General features: G+C 34.5%; 4 protein-coding genes across 8 annotated transcripts; 2 read left to right on the forward strand and 2 right to left on the reverse strand.

Annotated features, from left to right (window-relative positions):
• The first annotated feature begins 395 nt into the window (after positions 1–395).
• On the forward strand, positions 396–4490 carry LOC105422781 (L-selectin). Its single transcript, XM_011632288.3, has 5 exons — positions 396–956; positions 1514–1642; positions 3250–3429; positions 3539–3704; positions 3874–4490. Exons 2-5 carry the CDS (start codon positions 1531–1533, stop codon positions 4073–4075), a joined length of 660 nt encoding a protein of 219 aa, XP_011630590.1. The 5' UTR covers positions 396–956; positions 1514–1530; the 3' UTR covers positions 4076–4490.
• A 10-nt stretch (positions 4491–4500) lies between these two features.
• Positions 4501–5665, reverse strand: LOC105422782 (peptidyl-prolyl cis-trans isomerase NIMA-interacting 4). Its single transcript, XM_011632289.3, has 3 exons — positions 5525–5665; positions 5226–5345; positions 4501–4940 (listed from the first exon to the last, which is right to left on the reverse strand). The coding sequence occupies exons 1-3, from the start codon at positions 5624–5626 to the stop codon at positions 4782–4784; spliced, it is 381 nt and encodes a 126-aa protein (XP_011630591.1). The 5' UTR covers positions 5627–5665; the 3' UTR covers positions 4501–4781.
• A 51-nt stretch (positions 5666–5716) lies between these two features.
• Positions 5717–8688, forward strand: Cbs (cystathionine beta-synthase). 5 transcript variants are annotated; one of them, XM_089084226.1, is made up of 6 exons: positions 5717–5857; positions 5953–6152; positions 6638–6747; positions 6846–7195; positions 7295–7819; positions 7905–8515. In XM_089084226.1, exons 2-6 carry the CDS (start codon positions 6070–6072, stop codon positions 8331–8333), a joined length of 1497 nt encoding a protein of 498 aa, XP_088940352.1. In that variant the 5' UTR covers positions 5717–5857; positions 5953–6069; the 3' UTR covers positions 8334–8515. The 5 variants fall into 5 exon arrangements, with proteins under 5 accessions (XP_088940352.1, XP_088940356.1, XP_088940350.1 ...); XM_089084230.1 differs by having other exon boundaries at positions 5730–5868; XM_089084224.1 differs by lacking the exon at positions 5717–5857 and having other exon boundaries at positions 5875–6152.
• Positions 8689–9440: 752 nt separating this feature from the next.
• Trs33 (trafficking protein particle complex subunit Trs33) lies at positions 9441–10368 on the reverse strand. The gene is made up of 2 exons (XM_011635983.2): positions 10081–10368; positions 9441–9973 (listed from the first exon to the last, which is right to left on the reverse strand). Exons 1-2 carry the CDS (start codon positions 10201–10203, stop codon positions 9572–9574), a joined length of 525 nt encoding a protein of 174 aa, XP_011634285.2. The 5' UTR covers positions 10204–10368; the 3' UTR covers positions 9441–9571.
• Between the last annotated feature and the right edge of the window lie 94 nt (positions 10369–10462).

Raw genomic sequence — 10462 nt, forward strand, 5'->3', positions numbered from 1 at the left:
TCGAGACCTTTAAGAATAATTCTTTAAACTATGGAAATGTCACGGCGAAAGAATTTTCTCAAACTATGTATTTTAGAAACGTTGTCTTCAGATTTCTTTTTTTTTTTTTTTCTTGTAAGCTTAATCGGGCCTTCAATATTTGATCACAAACAAAGACTTATTATTTCCTGTAAATTCTCCCTCTACAAAAATTTCTCCCTCTACATTACAGTGAAAATTGAAAGTAGCCCGAATGATTATTTGTTTCTAATAATGAAAATATTATTTAATATATCACTTAAAAAATATTACAAAGCGCAAAGAGCTCGAGAAACTATGTCAGGCGTGTTAAATAATAATTGCGTCTAATAATGCAATGATGCATCCAGATTTATCTCTGCAAAAACTATTCCACGCATTTCAATTTTAGTAAGGGTACATTCCACGACCGGAACATCGTCCACGAATTTTCCGCTTTCCACACGATCGTCTCTGCATGGCAAATGGCAGAAAAGTTTTTTGTCTCTAATGCAAGGCTCTCCCGATGTTTTGCATCTCTTCCGAAGAGATTTTTTTTTTTTTTTTTTCATATTGAGACGCATGAATTTTGAGCATCGAAGTGCCTGCCTGGAAGACGTATTCCATGCCCAAGGATGGCCCTCCTTGTGAATAAGGGAGAAGGAGGGAGCGACCAACACGTAGCAAAATTGTTGAAATCTTCGCGGCGGGCGAAAACGTGGTTCGCCGGGTGGTAAAAGTACTGGCACGACTGTGTCCTCGTTGTGTATATATAGGGGTGCCTGCCAAGAAGGCACTGCAGTTCTTTGTGGAACGTCCGCAAGATAACACCGTGGTTGACCTGTTCTATTGGGATTCCTTTCCTAAGGACGTTAAATTGCCTAAGCTCGCGGGTGATTAGGAGAGGAAAAGATAAAATTGGACAGAAAAACAAACTCAATTGCAATCGATCGTATCAGGTAAATTTAACACAAGATTTTTTTTTTTTTTTTTTTAGATAATTAAGTTCTAGTGTAATTTACAAGGAGCGTTAAACTACAATAAGAATTTGTATGAAATGTAAAATGTAAAATTACTGGAAATCTCTCACAAGCTGGGACAATTACAATTAAAACAAAAAGATGCAATATTTTATTATAGTTCATATATTTGGTATAAATTTATTTTTGGGAATGTGGATTCTCGTACGATTTTTATGTTTTAATATTGTTCGTGACAAAATACGTCTGACGAAATAAGAAAAATAATATTTATTGTCACTGAAGTAAATTATGTTATGAAAACAAAATCGGATATAAGGTATCCACCCAGTATAACATCGGAAATGAACTCTCAAACCGGTTCCATTTGAGAGTCGCTTCTTTAAGAAAGTTTGGGCATTTAAATCCGGAGATAACGCAGAACGCGCTAACGATCACGATCAGGAAAAGACGAAATGTTTTCTAATTAAAACAAATCTCGCCATCATCGTAATTGGTTGCATAATACTAATGTCGCATTTCTTTAATGATTGTAGCATAAGAGGAAGGAAAAATGATAGCTTTCACGCTTCTCGCTGCTCTGATAACGCTGTCCGCTGCCCAATTTCAACCACAACCCAGCGGTCGGATTCTCGAGTCGCCAAACCCAGCACTTTGCGCGCAAAGTAAGTTTTATTTTTATGTATCATTATTTTTATTAACATCTATCGTAGCAATAACAAACCCCCTAAATTTAAAAACAAAAAATATATATATATCCTTTATACATTTTGGAGAGAGAGAGAGAGAGAGAGAGAGAGAGAGAGAGAGAGAGAGAGAGAGAGATGAAGAAAATTTATAGTCATAAAAAAATTAATTTCCAATTATATGTTTCTTTAAAAAACTTAAACATTACAAAAAATGAAGATTATCAACTCGGTATCGTTATTATTTTCTTCAAAATTACCTTTAAAATTACTATTAATTATTATTAATATTACTATTAATAGTCTTATGTCATTAAATTGACTGTAAAAATTGTTTAAAAACTTTCTGGAATTTTCTCGCTGATCATCTATTGAGATAATATGGGTATTTTCCCAAGACTTGGAGATCCGCGCCGGAGAAAGAGTCTTCCTATTTTTCTCGAGAACCGTTCAGTTGTTTATTCAAGGGAACCACGAAGCAGAGAAAGTATTTTCAATATTTGTGATCAAAGAGAAGCCGTGACCCCGTGGGATCCTCCTCCATCCGTTTTCCTACTTCCTACTCCACCTCGGACCGCTTCGAGGTCATTGTTTACCGCCGCTCTCGACCCCCTCAGCCATTCTCGTCATATCCTCTTACATCCTCTTACATCGACATGTCGCTAATTATACGTGGTCGTCCAAGCCTTACACCTTTATCGCGCACCTTCGGCATTCACGCTCGTTATAGAAAGTGTGACGATGACACCGTCGGCGGTGTAACTCGAACGCATTTGAATTGGAAATGTCCTCGTGCTCGTCGTAAGTAGTACGGAATGTCGATGGGACACTTTCACGTTCATCGTTTTCGGCCGGGTCCAATGATAATGTATCATGTCATTAGACCGTTCACGTTTATCTGATCCGGAATGTCGCCTGGGAAATCTTCGGGAATCAGTTCCCAGATTCCCGTGGGCTATTATTAACTGGGTATTGTTAACTGAGCGAGGGAATTTGTAGACAAAAGATTTATCAATCAAATTTTTTCGCTTTCAAGAACACATCGAAAGTCAGGATTCAGCTCTCGTTTAGGATATTTTTCTGCTTTGCCTCAAATTTTTTTATTTCTATTAAAAATAAGTTTAAAATGAATTTTACTTTTCTTTTCTCCACGGAAGAGATCTAGTAGTAAAAGGATTAAATCGTAAAATGATCAGCTGGATCGTTGACGAATTTTTATACCGCTAAGGCGGGAAAATATGTTACGGAACCGATGATTACTGATTATTCATTCATCGGGCGTAGCCCGATCAGGCATTTCAAGACCCGCCTCCGGTAGAAAACTTTCTTTTTCTTTATTTGGAAAGTGGCGATGTAATCAGCATACAGCGCGGGTGCCAATGTCTAGGTCGTGACTGTGGTCGCCGAGGTCGCTGTCACGACTGACACTAATTTCGCAACTTTCACTCCGGGAATGAGAGACCTCCGGCTCTTCTCAGTAAACATACCTCTCGCATACTCGCATTCAAAGATATTCATAAAGATTGTGGTCCATTGTATGATTGCCTATCTAATACGCTCCATCTTCTAATTACGGTTTGTCGCAGGAATTATCCATGAGCGATTCAATGGAAAAGGCTATTACTTCTCATGGGCCGATCCAAGGACAGCCGGACAGGAGGTGGACTGGCTGTCAGGCAGAAATTTCTGTCGACAACGTTGTATGGATTTAGTTTCGCTGGAGACCTCCGCCGAGAATGAGTTCATCAAGAGCCGTATCGTTCAAAGTACAGATCTGCAAATTTATTTCTGCAAATTTATTTCTTAAATTTGATTGACTTTATATTTACGGAATGCAGAAATAAAAGATGATGAATCGAAATGCTTCTCTTGTAGACAAAGTGAAGTACATCTGGACTTCCGGTCGCCTCTGTGATTTCAAAGGCTGCGATCGGCCAGATTTGCAGCCCCTTCACATCAACGGTTGGTTCTGGACCGCTGAATTGCAGAAACTCGCGCCGACTAACGAACGTACCCAAAACGATTGGTCTGAGAGCGGCGGGTAAGAGTTATTATTCATTGAATAACAATAGATTCACACACACTCAGCTTACATCAATCTATAATTTTGCATGTGAATACAACACATGAATGATTAGCGCTCACTCAACTGTTGTGTTTTCTGAACGCAATCATTATTATATTTTCGGCAATGTATGCGTTTTGTTTAGCATTGGCAAGCCACAACCTGACAATCGCGAAGCCATTCAAGGTGGTGCCCCCGAAAATTGTCTCGCAATCCTTAATCAATTCTACAACGACGGAGTCAATTGGCATGATGTAGCATGTCATCACAAGAAACCGTGGGTCTGCGAGGACAATGAATCTCTTCTGAGATACATTCGTTTCACCAATCCCAATATCCGTGTATAATGGAAGAACTTCAAGGAGCAATAGCTTTACTTTGATTTGAATGGGTATCTATAAAGTTATAAAGCGCGTCTATGCGACACGCCAGTGAAGCGACTGAGTACTACATAAACTATCTTATTTATTACTATAATATTTAATACCTCCATACTCTCATTTGCCGGAGCAGCATAAATAATTTAATTGGAATTGTATGCATTTCTTGTCTCCAGATAAATATCGCTATTTATATACCCTTAAATATAATCATAGATATATATAGAGAGTTATATTTAATAGGTACAGACTGCAATTTAGGATTTGTAGATTACTTTAGTTAAGGAAAAATTATATATAAAATATATTTTCTTAAAATTTTATTAAAATAATATCTATATTGATTGTATATTCAGATATCAATAAATTTATGAATAATGAACGACGATGCATTTATTTATTGAAAAACATTTTACTCATTATGCATTGATTCACGACAAAGTCAAGTTAAATTACCTATACAAATTTTTACTTGATTTTCTTCAAAAATGTAAGAAATAAAAATGAGAGAAATAAAAATGTAAGAAATAGAAATACATATTTTTATAATAAAATAAATATCACAATAATTAATCAAATTAGTATCTAAATAATATCATATATATTTACTGGATCAGTAAATCAATGTAACAAGTTTTACAAAGATATTTAAAAAAGATTATGCAACTTTCAATTATTTTTTACCTTCCACCATTATGATGTGATACCCAAATTTTGTTTTCACCGGTGGATTCGTGTAGACGGGAGATGCTAAGGTGGAAACTGGTAATGCAAAGGCTGCATCTTGAAAGGGTCCTACCATGGAACCTCGCGTCATCCAACCAAGGTCTCCCTTCAGACAACAAACAAAATGCATTATCAAATGCATTTGATTCAAACTAATGATAGAAGCGGAAAGAAATGACAAATAATAATTGTATGAAACTAACAACATGAAAATAATTGCATCAAATCTTATTAATTAATAAAATGCTGAAACTGAATTTAAGTTATATTTATTTATTCTAAACATACTGAGATCTCTTCGTGTACATCAGAACATATTTGTCTTCCTGTAGTATGGGTAATTTGTTTTCTCTATTATATATTAACAGACAGATAAATATATTCGTGTTACCCCAGATCTGGCTTTGTCCTCACTGTACGTTGCCGCGACTTCATTGAATTTCTGACCAGCCTTCAGCTTCTCCAATGCTTCCAGTATCTTTGATTGCTTCTCGCACAAGATATGCCTAACCTGCGTCCAAGGAAAAAAAAATCGTAATGTAAACAATGAGTCGTGGAAATCCTATCGATCCTATCAAGGATCGTGAAAGTCATTCTATGTACAATGTAATCAGCAAGAAATCATCAGGAATAAGACTCATTATATATCTCGCGAGTCATGCTGAGTAGGTTCGAAATGTGCATTCGCACCTTCACAGCATTCCCTCCTTTCTTCTCCGTCTTTCCGGTGCCGCTCTCCTCCGAGGATTTGCCCTTAGTTTTCGCGGCACCGCCGCTCTTCTTCGGCGGCATGACCGCGTGGTTGACGTAATTTCAGAATTCGCGAGTCGAGCTCCGTTCACAGGAACAGCGTGTGCTTCAAGATGACACGTGACGACTGTAGGTAAACATCTCATTCTGCATGAGCGATAATGATGATCAGTAGCCGAACATAACCGATCGTCGATGACGAAGCTTTGAAGATTCGAATCGGCAAACAATATCACATCCAAGGTTGGGAGATACGTAAAGTGTATATAAGAAGTACGTGCGAAGTACGAGTCGATTTTTCAGTACACGCTCAGACACTGCTCAGAGAAAACTGGAGGCTTATATTAATTTGTTTTCCATTTTTTTAGATTCCAAATAAAAGAAGAAGCACACTTTGTCGTGCTTTCTGACATTCTGTGATAAATCTCGTGTTTTCCAACGAGACATTCCGATTTTAATTTAATTAACAAGAAGAATATATTGCAATGGAACTGATACGGCCGGATCGAGAAGCAAAATGTACTTGGACAGTAAATGGTGAAAATTCGCCGCATACGAAACAAACAGAGTAAGTCTGTCATAAATTGGAAACTTTATTTCTTTAATGTGAAGAGTCTTTTTATTCTTTTTTTATTCTTTTTCCCATGCGTATATCTTAATCATTTCGTTATTACACATCATGTAACACTGTTACAGCCTTGTACTAATTTTAACAAATGAGATTTCACCATATGCTACTGATATCAAAGTTTATCAGTAGACTACATAAATATGTATCGTCATAATCACAGTATTATAAAAAGTCAGAAGAGAAATACATAAGAGAATGTTGCAAAATTTGCGATGCAAATATATTGTCATAAGTAATTACATTAAATAAGCATATTTCTAATAACAGAAAATTACTATGGTATTGATAGTGTATTTGCATAAGAATGATTTCATTAGATCTCTATATTATTATAATATTTTAATGTTCATATTTAACTTGAGATATTATTTATTTGTTTTTCTACAGGCAAATGTGTTATTTATTTATTTTTATTTTTTCAGAGTACCAAACCGTAAAAAAATATTACCAAACATTTTAAGTGCAATTGGTCAGACGCCTCTTGTTCGATTGAATAATATTCCTAAATCTTATGAAATCAAGTGTGAAATATGTTAGTAAAAAAGTAGTTTTTAGTATCATATCTTAGAAAACAATAGAAAATTCTATCTTCTTTTATAAATAAAAGAAAATTTTTATATTCTATTATAGATGTGAAATGTGAGTTCTTTAATCCTGGAGGATCTGTCAAGGATAGGATAGCGCATAGGATGATTGAAGATGCAGAAAAAAAAGGCCTTATAAAACCAGGTTATACAATTATTGAGCCAACCAGTGGCAATACTGGCATTGGTCTAGCAATGACTGCAGCAGTCAAGGGCTATAGATGCATTATTGTGATGCCGGAGAAAATGTCTAATGAGAAAGTTTATGTGCTTCGCGCTCTTGGTGCAGAAATAGTCAGAACGCCGACCGAAGCTGCCTGGTACAGTCCGGAGGCACATATCAGCGTCGCACAAAAGCTGCAAAAAGAAATACCTAATAGCATTGTTTTAGACCAGGTATTTCTTTCTCAAAAAAAAAAAATATATATATATATATATCTTTAAAAGAATGATATATTTTGACTTACGTTTATTTGACGCGTATTATAATTGTAGTATACAAATGCTGGTAATCCATTGGCGCATTATGATCAAACTGCGACGGAGCTTTGGGAACAATGCGATGGCAAGATAGATGTAGCAGTGATTGGCGCCGGTACTGGAGGAACCGTGTCCGGAATCGGAAGAAAATTGAAGGAATTATCGCCTAGCACAAAGATTATCGGCGTAGATCCTGTAGGCAGCATTTTGGCACAGCCATCTGAGTTAAATGGGAACGGTGTTGGTTTCTACGAAGTTGAAGGCATCGGGTATGACTTCGTACCTACAGTTCTAGATCACAATGTGGTTGATGAGTGGATGAAGACTGAAGACTACGAGTCGCTAAAAGTAGCACGAGAATTGATTCGCAAAGAAGGATTGTTGTGCGGTGCTAGCAGTGGGTCAGCTCTGTCGGCGGCGTTAAAAATCGCCAAAGACTTATCTGCGGATAAACGTATGGTTGTTCTCTTGCCGGACAGCATACGAAATTATTTGACAAAATTTGTATCAGATCAATGGATGGAAGCTCGAGATTTTTTGGTAAAATTGTTTGTGTATCTAAGATATCGTAAATTTATATTATTACAAATATATTGCGTATTTATTAAATTTTAACTCTCTTTAGCCTTCCGAGCCTATAATAGAAGAAAATAAATGGTGGTGGAATATACCAGTATCAAAATTACCATTAAAGAAGATGATATTATTAAAAGGGATGTCATGTGAAAATCTTATGGAACTTCTCAAAACTTCTAATCACATTCGGCAATTGTTGGTAACTGACGAGAAAGACATATGTGTTAAAGGTGTTGTCACATCAGATGCGCTTTTATCTAATTTAATCTCCGGTACTGTAAAACCAAAGGATTGTGCCGAGAAAATTATGACTAAGCAGTTTACGAAAATTACATCCTCAACTAAACTCGGCAAATTGTCACGTATCCTTGAAAAAGAATCTTACGCCGTGGTTGTAAACGATAATGCTTTAGTCGGACTTGTAACGCAAAATGATATTTACGATTTTATCACTAAAAATAATAAAAATATTCAATAATGGATATAAAACATTATCATGTGATTAAACAAGATTACACTATATATGTACTTAAATAATTAAGAAGGCTAAGTACATCACAGGTTTTCTTGCTTTATAATTTTGTATTTGATACTACTCATGAATTTGTATTTAAATTTTATGTCACTTGATATCTGCATAAGAAAAAAAAAAATATAAAATTTGTATCATTTATAAATTTTTAGCATTTAGCAAGCAAGCTTCATTTTCGATTTTTATAATTTTACAAATAATGAAAATGTAAAAAGATATAGATAAATGAAATAAAAAATGGAAAGTATAAAATTGTAAAAACATATATAATAGATATATGATCAAACTTCTCTAACGAAAACTTCTATCAAATTTTTATATATTTATTTCCTAAAGAAAATCTCAACAACTTGAAGTATATCAAAAGAGAATTTTCGCATCAATATTTCTTTTTCTATTATAAACAACACAACAGGTAAACTTTCTGCTTATTCAATGTATTCTTTAAAAATTTATAATTTTTTTTTGTAATTGCCAAATAACATTGAATTCACTATAATAGGCCGAGAATATGTTTGAATAACTGATAATAACAACGAGTTATCTTATTAGACAAGATCTTAGATATCTAATAATCTATTTCTTTTTTTTTAATTTTTTTATATAAATTCAAAATAAAAAATGCTTATATCATCAACTATGTGCCATTATTTAACAGATTTACAACATAGCAACTTAAAACTAAAGCTAAATTTTTCTCTTTAACTTTCTTCTTTATTAAAGATTAAAAATGTTTAAAAATTATAATTAAATTGTGTCTAAATCTCTGTAAAATTTTTTTATATCTCTATAATTCAAAAAACTCATAAGTCAAAAATCTTTATAATTCAAAATATCTATTTTCTTAATATTTGAATTAGAGTAATTTCAACTGTATATTAATTTCTCATTTTAAAATATCCCAGAAAATGCTTCTCATTTTAAAATATCCCAGGAATTGCTTCGTATGAAGTATATAACAGTTATTACATAAGATCAGAAATATCTGGGAATATTAATGGTTTATTTTCTTTAATTAAATATAATAAATATATATATATATATATATATATATATGATATATGATGAATATCTATTATATTCTCTTGAGTCTCATACAGTATAAGAGTTGCTTTACTGTTATATATACTTTTTTTATACATACTTTTACACTTTCTTATTTCTCAAATTGGTCAAAACAGCTATTAAATCTTTTGGACTTGGACATGAAATTTGCAACTTGGTAGTGTAACAGTTTCTGCTGTAACCGTACTGATAATTCCAAGATTCGCTAAGCTACCTCGCAGGAGGCCACAAGTGAAAGCCAACAGACGTGGACTCTCCTTGAGGTACTGCTTGCTATTACTCGTACCGACTTTATCCAATAACCTAAAGGCATTGTCTTGCAATACATATACTCCGTGATGATTAGTCCTGAGATTATCAATCTGTTTGTGATACAGGCTGGACCAGAAATCCGTACAGATAAACTTAATCATATCTAATTCATCCTTGAATCTGCTCCATTCTCTTGTCAGCCGTTCAATGATTCTGTATCCGACGCTGAATCCCATCCATTCTAGACGCGAGAGTTCCTCCTCGCCTTCCTATTGAAGGAAACAAACGAAACACTTTTAGAAAACTCTTTTTGCGCAATAACGCAATTTCTTGCGCGTACAAAAGTCTCATTTATATTTTTATGCCGATTACTCACTGCATTGGACGATCTGCTCAAGACGTAATTGACCAGCTCAGCGTGCAAATATTCAAAGAGACAGTCGTCGGCTTCCCCGGTCACGCTAGGATTAGCTTTAGAATCAATTATTTGTTGCTTCATTCTTATTGTTTTTCGTTTTACTCGATTACGCGCAATATACGTTTCTACGTGCCACGTATTTCTCACAGAAAACGCATTAAACAATCTGAATACATGGCCGTCAATTTTTCTAACGAATTAATTACTTTCTCACATGCATTCGATCACAAAGTATTCTCACGCATATCACAAAATATGATAAAATATATATATATATATATATATATATATATATATATATATATGACAATTTTGACAGACAAGTACGCATGCGTCGTGA

This window comes from Pogonomyrmex barbatus, unplaced genomic scaffold (genome assembly GCF_055798465.1).
Source record: "Pogonomyrmex barbatus isolate J1 unplaced genomic scaffold, ASM5579846v1 scaffold1, whole genome shotgun sequence".
In the NCBI taxonomy this organism is placed as follows: domain Eukaryota; kingdom Metazoa; phylum Arthropoda; class Insecta; order Hymenoptera; family Formicidae; genus Pogonomyrmex; species Pogonomyrmex barbatus.